Source organism: Mytilus californianus, unplaced genomic scaffold (assembly GCF_021869535.1).
Source record: "Mytilus californianus isolate M0D057914Y unplaced genomic scaffold, xbMytCali1.0.p SCAF_11, whole genome shotgun sequence".
NCBI lineage: Eukaryota > Metazoa > Mollusca > Bivalvia > Mytilida > Mytilidae > Mytilus > Mytilus californianus.
In genome coordinates, this window is record NW_026262593.1 from 1,561,416 (window position 1) to 1,582,789 (window position 21,374).

Consider the following 21,374-nt stretch of genomic DNA (forward strand, 5'->3'; position numbering starts at 1 on the left):
TATCATTCAAGTGCATTATAAAAATAAGTATTATATCAATAATAAAAAAAGTAAAAAGTGTAAATCATCCAATTCGGATTCTGTGGAGTATAGCAAATGTTTAATCCTATACTCCGTAAAATATCAACATGACACTTTTCAGCCAGAAAAGAGTAGAATAAGAAAAATCAATCATTCAGAAAAAAAGTATAGTTAAAGATGAACAAATGTACTTATTTGAAAAGGAAAAAGTGACTGATCAGTTATATCAAAAGACATGTAGAAACAAAAGACACACTCTTTTGAAACTGTGCTATGACCTAAGTACATGTATGACTAAAACACGGGGCCATGACAGTTAACAAAAACCAAGGAGAAATACCACATAAAACATAAATACAAATTATGATACATTACCATCGCTTTTATTTCTTATCTTCATCCTTTAGTTACAGTCATGCCTTCAATTGCAAATGTATTCCATGCAAGCACACTCAGTACAGCACTCAGCTTGCATTATAATTTAAATTTAACAAGAAAATGTTTCGCTTGCAATTTGTTGCAGAGGTACTTATTTTCTGTGAAAATAGGTTTGAGCGGAACTTATTCATTGATTTCTATGAAATATGTACACGTTCGTTTAAAACAAATATCACAGGAACTTATTTAACTTTTTAAAACTCTTAATATCAATCGGAACAAAATTCATGGAGCTATGATTTTTGTTCCGGAACTTATTTCACATTTGGTCATAATATTAGTTCCGGAACAAATTTTACAGTGCTGGAACATATTTTCTGTGATATAAGGTCCGGTGGAACATATTTCCTATGAAATTTGTTCCGGCGGAACAAATGTCACGCCGGAACAAATTTTTTGTTACATATAAGTACCCTGCCACGTCCACCCTATGTTGATGTTAGATGTATTTCTGCTTTGTATCCATCTGACGAGTTAAGCCCTTTTCAATTGATTTCTATAGTTTGTTCTTATGTTGTACTGTTACACCACTGTCCCATGTTAGGGGATGGTTGGCGCCTTTAAACTAGTTTGATCCCGCCACATTCTATCTGTGCCTGTCCCAAGACAGGAGCCTGTAAATTCAGTGGTTGTCGTTTGTTGCTGTATATCATATTTATTTTTCGTACATTAGTTTGTACATAAATAAAGGCAATAGTAGTATACCGCTGTTCAATAGTCATAAATCGATTTAACTGAAACAAATCCGGATCAAAAACCAAACTGAGGGAAACACATCAACTATGAGAGGAAACAAAACGGAACAACAGAAACACTGAACTGCTACAAAAACAAACGCCAACATACATAGAAACGGCAATGTGATAATAACTGCCATATTCCTGACATGGTACAGGACATTTTAAGAACAAATGGTGAGTTGAACCTGGTTTTATGGCTAGCCAAACCTCCCGCTTATATGGCAATGTTAAAAATACCGATAAAATGACATAATACGTGACAAGAATACAGTACAAATAAATGCAAGAACAATAAGGGCAGAGAAATACATAAATAAATAATATAAAAGTACATTTCAACATGTTAACCACAGCATAACAACGAACACCTAAAATTAATTTACGACAGAACACAAATACAGCACAATAGAATAATGAACACACAAATCAGGCCGTTTGTTTTCTCGTTTGAATGGTTATACATTTGTCATTTCGGGGCCTTTTAAAGCTGACTATGCGGTATGGGTTTAATTCATTTTTGAAAGCCGTACGGTGACCTATAGTCGTAAATGTCTGTGTCATTTGGTCTCTTGTGGATAGTTGTTTAATTCGCAATCATACCACATCTTCTTATTTTTATAATAGATCAACACGTGTCAAACATCCAATGTTTGAATCTTTCAATGATATTCTACATTGATAACATTTTGCATTGAAAACGCCAAACCTTTCTCAATTGTGAAAAGAATTTACTTTGCAGAAATTACTTTTAAAAAGTTCCATTCATACCTTCGTACTTTACTAAATTATAATTGCGCTATATTCTGATGTTCAATTGTTAATCATCGTGTTTTGATTGACATCTGGTACATTTAGGTATTATATAAATTCTATAACCACCACTATTGATATTACAAAACTGCATCATTAACTCGATGCAACATATGTACATTTCGAATTTAGCATTAAACATGACATCATAGTATTTTAGATATTTTATTCGTTTTTCTCTGGAGAAAAATCAAACTGTATTAGTGAGTTATGGTTCCAAAGGCAGTTCATAAATTAATTATAGCATAAAGGAGATAAGAAAATAGTTGGCCTGTTAGTCTGTAGGCACGCCTGTGTACTCAAAAGACTCCAAAGGTTGACTTTGGTGTAAACATATGCTCCCATGACAATTTCCCGTCCGGTATTTCACTCATGGCAGATTGGGCAGCCAATTGGGTTGCAAGATGTATAACTACGCAGTATCGTCCAATCAGATGCAATGCATAATGTAGTTAAAAGGCCATGTTATCTACATGTTCATGCTCCATTCAAACAACTCGTCGAGGGTCTTGTATGATGCCTGTCGTGATTTCCTTGATAGAGGTTTGCTGCTCACAAAGAAGCTATTAAACCAAGAGTTCCAAGTAGTGAAGTTGAAATCATTTCTACGTAAATTTTACGGACTCCATCACGAGTTGGTTGACCGTTACGGAATATCTGTTATACAGATGACAACGGATATGTTCCAATTGTCGTAACTACAATATCGTTACTTTTCATCCGAATGTGACCTACCGAATTAGACATATCACCGGGTCTGTACTTACATTAGCAACACAACAAGTGCCACATGTGGAGCAGGATCTGCTTACCAATCCAGAGCACCTGAGATCACTCCCAGTTTTTAGTGGGGTTCGTGTTGCTCAGTCTTCGGTTTTCTATGTTGTTTTGTGTACTTTTGTGTGTCTGTTTGCCTTTTTCTTTTTTGGCCAAGGCGTTGTCAGTTTGTTTTCTATTTATTAGTTTGAATGTCCCTTTGGTATCCTTCGCCACTCTTTTCCAAGGTTAAATGTCCACAGCTATCTGCCTATTTGCTCGTGGTATTTCAACATTTTTTCCCCGGTCTGGCTTAATAACAAATTTTTTTGGATTAATTGTCAATTTATTATCGTCGTCAATATGCAAGAAATGTAGGCCATGAACATGAAAAAATAAAGGCAATACTAGTATACCGCTGTTCATACAAAAAAATTTTACAATCTCATCAACAGAGATGACGATTATTTTTTTTCTTCTAATAAACAGTATTGATTTTTTGTTGACTTTTAGTAAATGGTGGGCTGTCGTATGCATGCATAACAGGAGACATTTAAACTGTCGGCACACTGTCGGCACACTGTCGACACACTCGGGCTCGCTTCTTTCTGGGTTTGTGACTGTTACCTTGATTTGTCTCTCCTTTATCGATTTACAAGATTAAAACACCAGAGGACTGAGTTTGACTTAAGGGTGTACTTAGGTCAGGTTTAGGAATTTTTGTCAGATGTTCAGACTCCTTGGTTTTTTTCCTACGATACAGGGTAAAATATTTTGCCCCATAACACTCCATTTTTCTTTTCATAGAAAACTTCAATAGCTCATAAAAGGTCATTTTACCAAAATTTAAGCAGATTTTAAAATTTAAAAAAATAAATATCTCGAAAAGGAGCTCCATAAACTATCTATAGTTTTAGCTAATTATGTTCCTTAACTAATGCTCTTCTGATTAATAGTATCAATATTAAATTTTAAACTTTTTTTTATTTCACCTTAGTGCATCCTTAATATGGCACTTATCAGAATATCGAACAATAAAATAAACATTATTACAAAAAAACTTCACGGTATAGTATTTATGGACAACTTTCCACCAGAAACCTCATGTTCTAATGTATATCGCCATGCCCCTTCGTATATCTTACCGTTAAGGTATTTGTTACTGTTCCATGTCCGTTGTTATTTTCAAGCACGTGACCGAAACTGTGAAAAGCAGATAGAAGGAAAATTGTATTAATTCGCCCAATCATTTAACAAATATGCACATAATATATGCCAGCTGCAGGAAATAAAGTATTACTCCAATTCCACTTTTTTTTACAAAAACAAATAACCAATTACTTTCACTTAATTTAATACTGCATTTTTTAATATTATGTTAGAGACAACGACATTTATAGGTTACTTATAGGATATAGATAATATAAAAATATTAGTACATTGTTATTTTGTTGTATGTTGTCATATATATCTGCATGATGATTGTCATATAAATCGCTGATGGTATCAGTATGTACACTGTCTATTATCTTAGTCAATACATGCTGAAACTTTCTAATGACGCCATTTAATGCATTAAATACATTAATGTATTTTACATTGAAGTAAAACCCCAAAGTAAATTGAGTCTAGACATCCGTAAATCAATGAAGGCCACTAAATATTTTGAACTATATCATGCTCAAATTATATCAAGAACAATGAACGACGAAATGGATACTTTGATAACATACATTTGTATATTGACTGCAACCATTGATGGCTTTTTGTTTTAACTAGGAAACATTATCCACAATGATTAACACAGAACTTTTTTTTTTTATAAATATACTGATTACCCATCTGGATAAATCCGTCCAAAACTTACATTCTTAATATGGTCAATGAATCCGATTTGTTAAAATTCAATAAAAGCAATGCATCTAAGCCTTAAAACAATAAATTATCTAAATTGAGTTTGATCATAAAAAAATTGTGTGTAAATCGTACTAATATTCTTTCAAAGTAACTTTTAAAATAGTTAAATATTGAACTGTTGACAAAGGAATTGGTCTCGCCTGTATGAATTTTTTTTGAAAATTCAAATGTTGAAATTAAAATGGCAATCGTTGACATGTAAACTATACAAAACACTCAAGGCCAATCTAACATGACTGAAGGTGCATGGCCAAATATTCGCCCTGGAAATACGATATGCTATACTTATACAACTACAGACAAAATATCATTGACTTAATTAACATAAGTGGTTCGTCTTAAACTAACCTAATGACTACAATTTACATGAAAACTAGGCAAAAAATTCAAAGTCAATAGACAACGACTGAGGGGCAGAACCATTTAATCCAAATGGAAATGATATCTAAAAATGCTGATATGACTATAAGACTAAGAAGATGTGGTATGATTGTCAATGAGACAACTCTCCACAAGAGACCAAATAACATAGAAGCATACCAAATATCATTGAACTACCATTAACGGTTCACCTTAACATGACTTAATCACAAACTTTTGTATCTAAACTCAACAAAATTTTCAATGGCGATACAGCATGACTGATGGAGCAAAACCAAATAATCGCCCTGGAAATAATATGTGTCAATGCCTATACAAATAATACTAAATATCATTGCATTACATTCAGTGGTTCCCCTAAAATGACCTAATCACAAACTTTACGACTACGGAAACTGCACATCTGAGTCTCGTCCCACTACTGCGTAGAGGTGATCCAAGAAATCAATACTTCAAATTGAAATATTTTCTGTTGAAGTTTTAAGAATAACTGAACTCATATATCTTGGGTTTCTTGAGTATATATAGTCCAATACAAAAACGTAAATCTTTGTACATTTCTCAAATTCATCACGTTCCTTTTCCAATAAAGTTGACAACAAATAATATCTTACTCATTATAAACCACATTATGTATGTTCACACGCCAGATATCAAATGCAAATTTCTTTTCGGATGACACTATGACACGAAATTTTGGACTTATTTCTTATTACTGGTAAGCTGGTATACCCTGAGTAGATATAGACGCGCGTTTTTAAATGCGTGATTCTTCAATTGAACATACTGAGTAGATATAGACACGCGTTTTTAAATGCGTGTTCTTCAATTGAACATACTGAGTAGATATAGACACGCGTTTTTAAATGCGTGATTCTTCAATTGAACATACTGAGTAGATATAGACACGTGTTTTTAAATGCGTGATTCTTCAATTGAACATACTGAGTAGATATAGACACGCGTTTTTAAATGCGTGATTCTTCAATTGAACATACTGAGTAGATATAGACACGCGTTTTTAAATGCGTGATTCTTCAATTGAACATACTGGGTTGGTCAATCGTTGTTGTTCCTCCAATTCCCTGAATCGCATAGTTGAATTACTGTTTATTTTCTTTTCGGTATTTTGCACGATTTCATTTCGTCTATTTTTAGAAATCTGCATACGACATTTTCTTTTCCATTGACAAACCCCTATCATTCCCATAAATAAATAATATGAAAGTAAAATAACAAGAACTAAAATAGAATCATTACGAATGTATGGTATTGTTTCAGCTCCGAAACATTTTGATAAAACAATGGAGTCATCCTCCCTTAAATATACAAGCTCACTTAAATACACAGAAATGCAAATGGTGTAATTTGTTGCAATTATTGATATCTTATTCAATTGTTAACTGTATCAAGTTTTTTTTCAAAAATCGTAATTATTTTGACTGGCAAATTATTTTTATTCGTTATAAGTTCTACTCAACAGGTAATGTTTAGAGAATTTTAGAGAAGATAACACATGGTCAAAAAATAACCATTAGTAGATGAAAACTAGAATATTTTGACAAAAAAACTAGGACAAACGACTTAAAGACTAACAACGGTAAACACAACACTTCATTTCCATTTCATTTTAATGTCCAATAGGTTTTGTATTATTTACCATCTGTTTATAAATCACCAGATTTCACAGCCTCATGCGACAAGAAGATAAGCATTAGGATCAAATAGGCGTTAAAAGTTAGATGAAAATGTAGATGTCGTATATATCCATAAAGCTTGGCTTTGTCTCTTTTTTTAACAATTTGGTTCTTGGTTTCATTTGCACCAAAAAACCTGGAATTATCTCGTAACCTAATGAAATAGAATCTGCGTTATCGTTCGTGATGCTGGCAAGATCATTTATACAAATTGTGAAAAGGCTAGAATATAATTAGTTTTTGCATTAAATAAACAGGTATAGATCTGTCTAAATGTTCCAAGCAGGCACACAACCTTTTGTCATCAGATTTTAGGTAGTTAACATTTTGCATTTGAAAACAAGAATGTAATCAACAATATATTTACTTTTTATGTATAATATTAGTATCATGCAAATTTGGTCAAAATTAGTATTAGAATGCTGAGAAAGATAAATATCAGGAAATTCCCTGGACATCACAGACAAAGAGACCATAACAATATCGCCACAATATTCGTGAAAAAATGACAAATGTTACAAGTTGTACCGTTTTTATTTTTTTTTTTATTTATTATGTTGTTGTTTAACCTTTCTGTCACCATATATTTATTGTTTCCACAAGTATTTAAGTTAGTTGTTTTTGTGCTCACACTTCTGTGTTTTCTAAACACTTATTTCAATATTACTAAACCATATAACTTATCGTACTTATTTGGCCTTTTTAATTATTTTGATTCGAGCGGTACTGATGACTCTTTTGTAGACGAAACACGCGTCTGACTTAAATAATCTTAAGCCTGATATATATTACGAGTTCATTTATTATCATGTCCGGTCATTATTGAGAATCCGATGCTTCTTGGTGAGAGAGTGCAACGGTCTCAGCATGTTGAAAACCATTGCAACAACTCTTCGGGGGTCCATAGGTGGCCTATTGAAAAACTAAATTTCTCTCCCTATTGAATTAACTAATATATCATATTTTGCAATCGTCAGTCAACATTACCCGCCTGTCATGTTCAAGACCGTTCTATTATATCTATTGTTAACAGTTTGGACTTGAACATGAATGAAATACTTGCCACTGAGCATAAAGCAAACAACAATCAATCAATAAAATTCAAATTAAGTTTCAGATACGAAAGTAACCTAAAAACGAACAATGTTAACAACCCTAGAATTTTACCTTTATTTAGTCTGAGTAATCACAGTTCGCTAATAAAGCCTGGGAGGCATAGGACAAAGCTCAATAGCTCTGAAAAACTTGAGCTGCTGTCCTGATGTGAACGGCTGTATCAACATTGTTCACTTAACATTAAAGAAGTTGAAATGAATTATTTTCGTTTTAAGTGTCCTCTTTATAATACCTTTATTTCAAAAGTTTTCAAAACACGAGAAACATCAATCTCGAAAGCCTTTTTATCTGGATCTATACAAAAGAAGATTAAGTGTTTAATACAATACTTAGTCTGGTATGAAAAGAATCTTTTATTTGAGACAGGAAAAAGTGATACACATTAAATTTAGCGTTATCCCTCTTTGTACTTGTTCTCGCTTCTCCTAATATTTTCCATCTTCAAAATTCTCATTTAATAACCAGTATGAATGTTTTCTTGCATGTGATCTTTGTTTGAATATTGTATTGATTTGTATTTTATATAATCTCAATGGGCCCTTTAATTTGGAATATATAATTTTGAATTAGATTTTTTTTTTATCGCGAGTCTTCCTAGTTAATGTTTTCAAGATCTATGTAACGTACAAAATAACAATAATACTTTATTCCAAAATCAAGTACATCTTATAGGATATATACAATGTTGACAAATTAATTGTACATGCATCATTGTTATATCATGATATGCATATAATACATAGAAATAATAAGATAGAAACGCAACAGCGTTTCTGTTTTATTCTTTCATATCTAGTATATTCATAGCATAAATCAAACAAATGTACTAAAATAAAAGTGTTAACTCCTTGCAAAGATGACCATTGATAATGTTGGTTTTACTGTTATAAACAATACGTAAAGGCGTTGACGATTAATTTACTGGACTTAAATAAGGGTTGCAACTCCATCAGACGAAGTTCACCTTTAAAGGTTTTTTTTCTGTATTAGTATAACTATTAGTTCATAATTTTAATCTGGTTATCTATTTGATGAGTTTATGTATATTGTAAACCAAATAATTTACAGTCTGTTTGACTTTCAGGCTTAACTGTAACTTGGAGACAGATATTCAGGAAACACGTGTCATACAAACTATACTATACGTTCATTATCACTGAACTAGTATATATATATATTTGTTTAGGGACCAGCTGAAGGACGCCTCCGGGTGCGGGAATTTCTCGCTGCATTGAAGACCTGTTGGTGACCTTCTGCTGTTGTCTGTTCTATGGTCGGGTTGTTGTCTCTTTGACACATTCCCCATTTCCATTCTCAATTTTATTAGTATCTTTTTACAGCTGTTTCAAATAAACACGGAAAGGGTATATATATATCAAATTACAATTTAATGACGCAGTAAAGCTTTAGACAGGTACATATGTATAAAAGAGCTCTTCTTCAAAAATGAAATGATAGGTTATAACCTCGTCAGTTTATTTCTCTGTACAGTCGACCAATGAAATAATGTTCATACTACAGCATCTACCAATTATATGTCTTGTTTTAAGCGGACAGATATGTGTCGTTACCAGCTCATGTAATGCTAAGCTGGGTAAGTTATATGTGTCTTGAGCACCCTATGTAGTTCTAAGCTGGGTAAGTTATATCTGTCGTGAGCAGCTTATGTAGTTCTAAGCTGGGTAACTTATATGTGTCTTGGGCAGCTTATGTAGTTCTAAGATGGGTAAGTTATATCTGTTGTGAGCAGCTTATGTATTTTGTTCTAAGCTGGGTAAGTTATATCTGTCGTGAGCAGCTTATGTAGTTCTAAGCTTGGTGAGTTATATGTGTCTTGAGCACCTTAATATGTAGTTTTAAGCTGGATAATTTATATATGCCTTGAACAGCATATGTATTTCTAAGCTAAGTTATATGTATCGTAATTAGCTAATGTATCTCTAAGCTTGGTAAGTAATATCTGTCGTGAGCAGTTCGTGTAGCTGTAAGCTTGGTAAGTTATATGTGTCGTCAGTAGCTCGTGTTGCTGTAAGCTTGGTTAGTTATATGAATTGGGAGCAGCTTATGTAGCTCAAAGCTTGATAAGTCATATGTGTCGTGAGCAGTCCATGTAGCTCTAAGCTTGGTAAGTTATATGTCACGTGAGCAGCTCATGTTCCTTTTAGCTTGGTTATTTATATGATTCGTGAGCAGCCCATGTAGCGGTAAGCTTGCTTAGGATATTACGGGTTTAAAGTATTGCGTTTTATAATAAAATAATCTTTAGTTTTTATGATGGATTTATATCATGAGTTTTAATCTTATATTTCCAAGTGCAAGTAATATATGTATTCCCTAATTACTAGACTGTGCAAGATATAGTCTAGCAAAACAAAAGAAATTGAAGTTTTAAAGTAAAGAAATGTCACTTTTGAAAGCATAAACGTAAATATTATTTAACAAATCAAATACAAATGTTGACTATTCTGATCTTTGAACATTTGTTTCAATATTTGCAGAAAACTCACTGTTTGATGACCTTATTGGCATGATGTTAAAGTTGAAAGGAACAGGTACTAATGATTTAATTCATATATTTTGGTCATATCCCCCCTCTCCTTGTCTTTTTCCATATCATGTCTGATATGCCTTATTCGTATATCAAACACCGAATTCTGATTTGGTTCATCTTTTTCAAAATCTCTTTTTCGACGTTTGTTTTCAAAAAATGCCATTTAATATCAAAAATGATACTAATCGCTTTAAATAAGTTGCATATAATTTGAGAAAATAAACGATTATTCTTGCTGAGTAAAAAGCATTTAGCAGATTTTTTGTTAATCTGAAAAGGAAATTAGACGAATATATTCTTAGGATAATAACTATATAAGGCAACGTTATACTCCTTTAAAAGACCTTATCAAAATAAAGATAAAAATTGTTGTAATCTAATTTCAGGGCATGGAGGACAAGGAAATATATCGACTAAAAAAGATAAACCTGCCTTCACAGCCTACAGGAATTCTGTACAAACTCTATCGTCCAATGCTATTGTAAAGTTTGATAAGCTATGGACAAATAATTTGAATGCTTACGACGTTACTACAGGTGTCTTTACTGCTCCAATGCCTGGTCTTTGCCACTACTCAGCAGTTGTTATGTCAGAAGTTGGTAAAACACTGTTTCTCCATTTATGGCACAATGATACAATGACCGCTGGAAGTTATACGCAAGGCGATGGTTATAAAACTGGTACATTTGATGTTGTGCTGAATTTAAAGAAAGGTGATCGCATCTATATAAGGTGTAAAGGAGGTCATGATAGTCAAAAAATCTTAAGTGATGGTAATAACTACAGTACCTTCTCTGGATATGTTATCGCTAAATAAAACCTTACAAAGTATTTATTTTGCTTTATTGTATTGGAAGACAAAAATAATCATCAAATGTATTAGACTTATAATTCGCCGGATTTTTGGTATGATTCGTCTTATTCATGTTTTAGTTTTCTATGTGATTTAGGTTTTTGATGTTTTCATTTCGTCAGGATTGTTTTTTGGCCATAGTATTGTCGGTTTTTATAAGATTTATGATTTGTGAATGCTCCTTTGGTTTCTTCTCCCTTTTTTAACGATTCGTCTACATAAGACTTATCAGTGGCGCTCAAATCCAAAACAGTTGGAACGCTAAAACAAATACAACGTTGAAATACATTAAAAACCAATGATTCTGAAAAGTTGTACCAGATACGTCAAAATCATATATATGCTTTTGTGTAGAGGAACCTTAACGTATCGAATTATTTCAAGACAGAATAAAAAAATACTAAAAGATTAAATTCAGAAATTATTGCGTCTTTTATGAGAGACTCTTTTGGTATGACATTGACAATACACTTAAAGTCTATTGAAGAATAAAGGTTTGGACCACGATTTTAAACTCTAACGTCAGATCGGGCTCCATTTCACGAACGGACGTTCGATTAGAGATCAGTCATAGATAAACTAATCGTTTTCACATGGTCCTGTACTATATCTCAAATTAACATGATATGATTAGGTTCAGTTTGTTTCATGAAGGTTTTGTTTTTCATCTTCTAGTTTTTAGCATCTTTGTTGCCATGAGAATACCTGGTTTCAGAATAAATTGTTATTATTATTATGAGTAAACAAAGATGTACAAGGAACACTTTCGGTCAAGGAGCATTAAGGATGTACACCTCTGAGGAGCCAAAAATTTCTAGAATTAAACTTTTTTTCTTAACCTTATTTTTGGGTTTATATGACTGTAAAAAATAATTGGTCAAGAAAAATTCATATGGTGGTGCACTTCTTTTATTGCTACAGCCATTTGAAAGTACCCAATTTTGATGATTTTCACATTTTTCATTAATTTTTACCCATTTATGAGCTATTACCATGAAAAAAATAACAGTTTCAAAATTAAACTTTTTTTTTTCATACTCTCACTTAAGATGAAGTGGACCAATCTGAATAAATTTAACTTAAACAAACTATGGGTAGTTGTTAATATAAGAGAGTTTTATAAAATTTTGTTGCTTTTTCGTGAGTCAAATCTACCATGTTGTCAATTTTGTCAATTTGGAATTTTTCTCCTTTTTTAGAACAAAAAGCATATTATTTCAACTTTTTTGTTATAAATGATAGAAAAAATACATATCTAAAAAATTTCAAAAGAAAAATTTGATATGGGATGTACATGTATCTGGTAAAATCATTTCTTGTACCCATCACCCATTTTCTCACATTTTGGCTAATGAGACTGACTTGATTGGTAATAAAATTTGAAAATTGTATTACTCAAAAACTACTTATTGTAAATACACAATTTTTTCACAGAGTTAGGTTTGATTATAATTTTTTTTTTTTATTTGTTCCAATTGTCGAAGTTGCAATCCCTATCCCTTTCCCCCGAATGTGACCTACCGATTTAGACTTTTACCGGGTTTGTAATTATTTGAGCAACACGATGAGTGCCACATGTGGAGCAGGATCTGTTTTCCCTTCCGGAGCACCTGCGATCACCCCCAGTTTTTTGGTGGGGTTCGTGTTGCTCAGTCTTTGGTTTTCTATTTGGTTTTGTGTACTGTTGTGTGTCTTTTTCTTTTTTAGCCATGGCATTGTCGGTTTATTTTTCGACTTATGAGTTTGAATGTCCCTTTGGTATCCTTCGCCTCTCTTTGACATAATATCAAAAAATCATAACATCATAACATCACTTTAAAAGCTTCGGAGAAGAAAGAGAGGCGAAAGATATTTTTAAGATCATGGACAGGACTTAATACTCGAAAATATTAGGCAATGACGCCGTGTCAGTGAAGCAAAGTCACGTGTTCATGTCTATCTGCGTCAATCTATCAATGAAATGCACACTACCTCATTCATACAACCAAACAACTATCACAACGTTTTGTACGCGTAAAAAAAGTTTTAGTAACTATTTCATTTGATTTCATATTTTCAAGCACAAAAATATATAATTAAGACAAATTGCCGATAAAAAGAATAATGGCATTTTATTTTTTGATACTGACTTTATTCACTCTAATATAATATAAAACATATTTACCTATTTATATGACAAATATTCAAAAATTTCTCATTTAAAAATATGATTAAATTTAATAGCCTCAGTGGACCATTTGATTTTCAGTTGGAAGGTAGAATTATTGCTTGTAGAATATTAATTTTACACCAGTTGATAGTACGGCCTATTTATTTAGCGCAAATTTTTCATTCACTTTTTGTACACAACTATTTTGTGCAAATATCAGCATTTTTTGGGACAACATATTCATTTTCATCATGTCTTGGACAATGTAATTTTTTACAGTTAGTTCAAGCCCAGAATATTCATTTCCAAAATCACCCCATGGGTGATTGGGGAATAGAAATATGGCCACTTAGGTCTTCTTCCGATCGGCCGTAAGACCCTTGCCAAAGTAGAGCGTCCGTATGGATGTGCGGATGTACAAGTACTCAGCCATTTCCAGTCAGAATGGGGACATTAAATCCGATGCTTAGTTTTGAGAAAGTCAGTCTAATCAAAATATAGAACTCTGATTTCGTTATACTCCGTATGGAATGATTTTCAGGTGAACATTTCTAACACTGGCAGTTTTGATCTGACCACAACCTTTTGTTCATCAATGTTCATGGTTTAATATATATCTACAACATTTATTTTTATGGTTTTGGTATATTTTTCAGATACTTGAAGCAATAGGGCCACTATATGTTGTATATGGAATGATAATAAGGTGTTCATGTCTGTCTGGCAAGTTTCATTTGTTAATGCTAATTTTTTTCATGTTGTTTTTAGTTTATCAGATAAAGTATATGAAATGATTGGTATGTATTGTACATGTTTGTTTGGCAGATTTCATATGACTGTGACCTCATTTTATGGTTCATTTGTCAATTGTAAGTTTTATTTTGGTCTGTTTCCCAAGTACTGAGAGTAATAGGACCACTATATTTGGTGTATGGAATGCATGCAAGTCTGATTGAGTACTTTGTCTGGCATGCACTACAAATTGCTCATAGTCTGAAAAGACCATATTTTGTACTCAACCAGTAAGGTCGAGCACAGATTTTACTTGACATGACTCGATAGTACTTAACTGTACTTGACCTTTGTCTAGACTTTACTTAATAAGTCTGATTGAGTACTTGATAATCTTGGTATAGTCTGAATATGGTCTTGGTAAATTCTCAACCAGTCTTGACCAATGCTCGACCAGCCTCTACGTATACTCAGTCTTGTCTTTTAAATTTAGTCTCGGCCAAGTCTGAATCTATGTCAATTGTATATTGATCTTATAAAATGCCAGGTTATTTGATATTTTAGTAAAATAAATCTGGAATTTTCAGTTCGGACTAAATTCAGATAGTCACCTTTAAAAATTTCTATAACTTTTTCAAATTAACTTGGATTTTAATAAAACTCTACAGCTATCTCAATTATATATCAATCTTACAAAATGTCAAGTTATTTTGTAGTTTGGTTTATTGCTAGCTGCTGCTAATTTCAGAATTTAATTAATAGGAAAAAAAGCTAGAATTTTCAGTTCAGACTTAGTTCAGGTAGTCACCTTTAAAAATTTCAATAAACTTTTTCAAATCAACTAGGATTTTTATAAAACTCTACAGCTATCTCAATTATGAGTCGACGGGCAAAAATCTTAGATGCTGTTTGTCACTAACTTCGACATATATTCTAAGTGAAAACAATTTATATAAACGTTTAGTAAAAATGTATCATAATTAAACTACATGGAAAAGGGGGGGTGTCATTCGGGTCTCTCACTCAGGGGCACCCAAAGGGTATCCTGTCCACAAGTGCCTGTGGACTGAGTAGAGACTGGTCAAGTATTTGTCGAGACCATATTCAGACTATATCAAGTACCACAATTAGACTGATTAAGTAAAGTCTAGACCAAAGTTAAGTACAAAATGTACAATTAAATACTGTCATGATAATGTCAAGTCTTTTAAAGTTAAATCTATGCTTGACCTTACTGGTTGTGCACAAAATATGGTCTTTTCAATCTCAGCAGTGTATAGTGATGGTACCTTGACGTCATAATTATGAATAATGTTAGGTTTATATGATGCTTGTAGTGAAACCGTCATATAAAAGACTTTCAGTATACATTCAATCATATGTAAAGCAGGCGAGACATTTTAGCTTGTACACTCTTGTTAAAATATAGATCTTAACCTCTCCACTTTTTTATCCAGATTGTAGGATTGATAAAAGTTACATATCACAAAAAATATGAATTTTTGCTTGGATGTCTTTTTTGAAGAAAGGTGTCCAGCAAACGAGCAGTAAAAAACATCACTTATAATGACCATGATAGACTAAGATTGGTTTTTGGTACATATGTATCCCCTACAGCATGGGAATATTATAGGCAATATACGTGTAATATATCCCAGCCTACGACCTAGAATTTTTTTATTAGATACAAAATAAAAGAGTCCCCCCTTGACAGTTCAAAAATTATATTAGTTATACGTCCTTGGAGGACACTTATTTATCTTCTACAATGTAGGTAAGGTGAGGTGGATTAAAAGGGAGAGGGCTTGTAAAGCTACCATATACATGTATGGTTAATGCTTAGGCTTTCACTATGTCCCATTCCAAACAATGCCTAGTTTGCACCCCCCCCCCCCCCCCCATTTTTTTTCAAAATCCTTGGTCCACTTTTGGCAGCCAAGGGGAAGCACCGTAACAGTATACAGTATATAAGTGTTTACTGTACTCTTAATTTCCACGATTACGATCCAACCTCAAGTCATAAAAGCGTACTGGGCCAATCTGAAAACTATGACAAACGTCACATATTTCAAATATTCATGGCTATAGTTTACTATTTACTATTCTTATGTTTTATATTAAATTGTATTGTATGATGTAATGAATACGACGAAAGAGATTTAAAAACTATTTCCAGCCAATGTAATAATCGAACGATAAACCTCGGGACCTTTCAATGAACCTCATTCAAGTATATGTTCCGCGTGCGCTGTTCAGATTCGATAACTAGAATTCTGATTGGTTGAAGAAGTCACATGCCAAATCCTTCAGAAGTGAAAATATATACGGGACGTCGTTATACCTCATATTGAGTATAACAAAATCAGAGTTCTATATTTCAATTAGACTGTGAGAGAGTGCCACGCTCTCTGCACGTTAAAAACCTTTACAACGACACTTTGAGGGGTCCTGAGGTGCCCTGTGCAAGGCAAAATTTATGTCCCTATCCAATAAACTCTCAGTTTCCAATGGCATTCTAAATTGTTCCGATCTTCATCTCGGACGGCCTCTATTACAGAACCTACCTATTGTATGTATTGTGAATTTGTTCTCGTTCTGAACATGCATGAAATATTTTCCACTGGATGTTAAGCAACCAACAGTCAGTCAATCATTTTCAAAATCCCTTTTTCGTCCTAGTATTGTGCTGTTTAAGCCTGCTTAATCGAGACACCTTTTGAACTCTCAAAGTTTTCAAAATAAATAGAACGATTTTCTATCCTCGTGGGACATTTTCTTATTGCTTCTTGAAAAAAACAAACAATTTGTTTTCAATAGCATACAGGAACATTTTTAAAACTACATGTTGAAACAACCCCCGGCCTTCATTTTCAAAGGAATTAAACCCTCCTGAAACAAATTTATTTTTTCTTTAACAAAATTTGAATACAACAATTTATCTCCACCTAATCCCCCCTCCCCCCCCCCCCCAAAAAAAATTAAAAAATTAAAAACAATTATCAATTGGTCTGCGCCTTACTGATACAAAACGGAGAAATTTTAAATTCATTCCTATGTAATGTACATGTAAATTACGTGTATATGTTGTTAACTGGTGTGAACGATTTTCATGTACCAGTAATTAAAACCGATTACATCTCAGTTCATTTGTTCTACTAGGGGTGATCTGAGCCGGATCGCCCCTACCAGATCACCCTAGCTTGAGTTTCTTTGTTCTGCATGCTTTCCTTTGTTCTGTTACATTTTGGCGGGAATGCCAAATCCACAATAAAATTTAGACATATTTTTACGGAAAAGACTAACTATCAAAATTTGTGTCGAAATAATCCAGTGTCTATGCTGGGAATCGAACTCAAGACCTTTAGCATATAGACCCACGAGTCATATCCCTACACCAGGACGACTGGATACACACTCTCTGTTAATTTAATTTTTTTAAACATTGTGTTCGGCGCTCATAAAGGGTATTTACTATACAGTAATATATAAAATATATTATAATGATTGTGTGGCGTTCTAAACTAGATTTTATGAAGCGTAAATGTTTTTTTTATCTTATCTAGAACAGCTGGGATGTAAAATAGTTATCCCATTCGGACTTGGTGTGTCAGTGTAAGATCACCCTCTGGCCTCCGGCCATCGGGGTTATCTTACACTGACACACCGCGTCCTCATGGGATAACTATTACTGTACAGATGAGAACAAATTTAATGTGAAACGAGTATTCATTACATGAAACTAATTGTAAACAGGTTTACTGTCAACGTATATTTGTTCCGCCTAACAGAAGTTCCACTGGAGACTTTGTTATAAACAATGTCATAATATCTGTTCCTGTTGGAACAAATATTCTATACCATTTATTCCGTTAGGAACATTCACTGATATATTTATTCCAGTAGAAATAATATTCCTCACACCCCAGTTCTATTGTTATACTTCATATTTCTATTTCTGAAACAAGTGTAAATTGAATAGATCTATTGTTATGAATAACAATGGATTTTGACCACAGGGTGTGACGAGCGGGATTTCTGGAAACCCCTGCTTCTACATCCCGAAAACACAGTCCATTGTTATTCATAACAATAGAAATTGATTATTTTTCAAATAGCATGAAAATAAGAAATTACTAATAGTGTTCACTACAAGTTGTTACAAGATATTAAAAAACACATTTTAGGAAATTCCAATAGCGAAAAAAAATTAAGCATCTATTTTGAATAAAAAAAAATCCTTTAAATATACCTTTGCTTGAAGGTAAAAATTTTGATCCCAGTCATATATCTCTATTCTAAAGCATTGATCTTAAAAAAAAAACGACGATTCTAACTTTCGGACCCCCCCCCCCCCCCCCCCCCTGAATTGCCCCCAAAAAGGGATTTCCGAAATATTGAATCTGTATTTTTGTATGTTAGGCGTGTCCGGTCGTCGGGTTTCTAATCCAGACACACCTATCCCTCAGTATGTCCGAATATGAATGTTTATTTATTCTTGAGAAGAGAGGGAGGGGGGGGTCATTTTTTTTATAAAACATATAAAATACATTTATGATTACCTTCATTAAACTGATACAGGTAAGTATTTTGGGTTATGATATTGCCTTAATCTTTAGTCTCTTCTACCAAATCCAACGCTCGACTCAAAATGTCGTCCGTCTTCCGTCTTATACCCGTCCATATTGACAACTGCATATAAGGAGCATGATGAATTTTTTTTTTGTAATAAGAATGCACGAAACGGTCAACCTTGACCTGCTGATCCATGATATTAGCACATGGATTTAACGGGAATATGAAAAACAGCAAATTTGACATTTGTAAAATCTACTCGTTTGTCAATGTTTGAACGAAGATAGCCAAAGTAAGGTTACTAGTGGGGTTTCATGTAAAAAAAAATCTTATAAATCATGGTTTGATATTGTCAATAAATATGGTATCCGTTCATTTTCATTTAAAAATCAATGTTAACAAATATAGGGTTTAGCATCGGGTATAAGTTAGTTATACACCTCGGGATACGGCGTGTCTGGATAAGAAACCCCTCCGGCTCCAGCCGTCGGCGTTTCTTATCCAGACACACTTATCCCTCGGTGTATAACAATTACAGAATATTGTTTCCATTTGGAACTTACATTATGAAGGAACTTCTATTCCGTGACATTGCAGTACGAGACGTTTGGTGTGAACAGGACTTATGCATGCATAGCAGGAGACGATTACACTGTCGACGCACTCGGTCTCGCTTCTTTTTGTTGTTTTGACCGTTACCTTGATTTTTCTATTCTTAATTGATTTACAAGATTTAACTAAGGTTCACCTATATATGGTACATATCGAAAATTCCAACAATGTATAATAAACGTAATTACAAAAAAACTCCAAGGTATATTATTTATGGTTTATCTTGTTGAAATAAGAAAATGTGGTATGATTCCTAATGAGACAACTTTCCACCAGAGACTTAGTGTTCTTTCTTATTATGTCTTTCTCCTTAGTGACTAAAGGTGTCGTATATTTTACCGTCAATGTATTTATTGTTGTATCAGGTCCGTTGCTATGTACAAGTACGTAAACGGAACTTTTCTACAAATGAAAAGCATTACCAATTACTTTCACCAAATGTAATACTGCAGTTTATTTTGATATTATGTTATAGACAACGACATTTACAGGCTATAGACAATATAAAAACAATAGTACATTGTAATTTTGTTCTATGTTGTCATATATAAATATCTGTATAATTATTGTCACATATGTCGCCGATTGTATCATTGTATACAGTGTCTATTATATTCAGTCAATACATTCTTATGATGACAGTTTATGCATTAAATACTATAAGTTACATAGTGTGCTAGTGACCTAATACGATATATATGGGTTCAGTATATTTCATATGGGGTGAGGGCGAAGTGTGCTAGTGACCTAATACGATATATATGGGGTCAGTAAATTCCATTTGAGGTGAGAGCGAAGCTCGAAAACCCATATGGAATTTACTGACCCCATATATATCGTAGTAGATCACTAGCGCACTGTGTAACGAATTTATCTTACCGACTATTTTAACATGTGGTATTTAGACTAGGGGCCTATCAAAGTGATCAAGACTTCATTATTAAGAACCTTATTCCATTGGTCTATACAAAAACAAATGCCAACAATAACAACTTGTTAGCTTTTAATGTGTTTTATGAATTTATTTCAATCGTTCATCTCATCATCCATTTCTTCGTCTGTTTAAACCCTTCCGATTTTCCCTCAACACCGTGTTGTTTTTACAAAGGGACATAACACCACTACTAACCGTGTATTGAAATAAACCACGCCTACTGACCCTATATGAAATATGCACGGTATCCACGCGGTTGCTTTTACCCAATCGTATTCCAAGAAATGTATAGGAGGTAAGATAAATTATTATATTTTTACATTCAAGTAAAATCCCAGATAAATGGTGCCTAGATATGTAGATCCGTGAAGGCCACATAAAAGCTTGATTTGTATCAAGCACAATATAAGAAAAAGTGGATACTTTGATAACATGCATTTGTATATTGACTCTAACAAATGATGGTCTGATAAGATGGAAACCATAGCATCTCATTGCTAAAGTTATTTGACTCTTTATTTTAACTAGAAAACATTATCCACAATGATTAACACAGAACATTTCTTTTTAGAAATGTACTGTTGGACCATCTGGATATATGGTCAATGCTGCCGATTTATATTCTCTCAATACAAGAATTCAACTTAGCCTTAAAACAATAAATTATCCAGAAAATTCAATTTAATTTACCATAAAAAGGTGTGTTGAAAATACTAACATAAATTTTAAATAGTTTATTCTTTGAATAAACTGTTGACAATGAGTGTTGATCGAAAATACAATGATGAAATTAAAATGGCAATTCTGTAACATGTAGACTATGAAAATATCCTCAAAGCTAATGAAACTTGACCGAAGGTGCCGGACCAAATATTCTCTATGGACATAAGAAATGCTCCTGCTAATACAACAGTATACCATATAGCATTGACCTACCTTTAGTGGTTAATCTTAAACTGAATAAATCACAACTTTTTACATGAAAACTAGGCAAAAGTTTTTAAGTCAATAAACCATGACTGAGGGGCAGAATCATATTCTTCCCATGGAAATGAAATTTGGAAATGCTGATATAACTGAAAACCAAATATTATT

The 21,374-nt window shown here is 33.1% G+C and overlaps 1 protein-coding gene across 1 annotated transcript in view; it reads left to right on the forward strand.

Annotated features, from left to right (window-relative positions):
- LOC127719347 (complement C1q tumor necrosis factor-related protein 6-like) overlaps positions 1-11,258 on the forward strand; it is a 42,953-nt gene extending 31,695 nt beyond the window's left edge. The window contains exon 3 of the mRNA XM_052225416.1: positions 10,814-11,258. Coding sequence (XP_052081376.1) covers positions 10,814-11,244 — 431 coding nt within the window. The 3' untranslated portion in view covers positions 11,245-11,258. The remainder of the gene's footprint in view (positions 1-10,813) is intronic.
- The last annotated feature ends 10,116 nt before the right edge of the window (positions 11,259-21,374 follow it).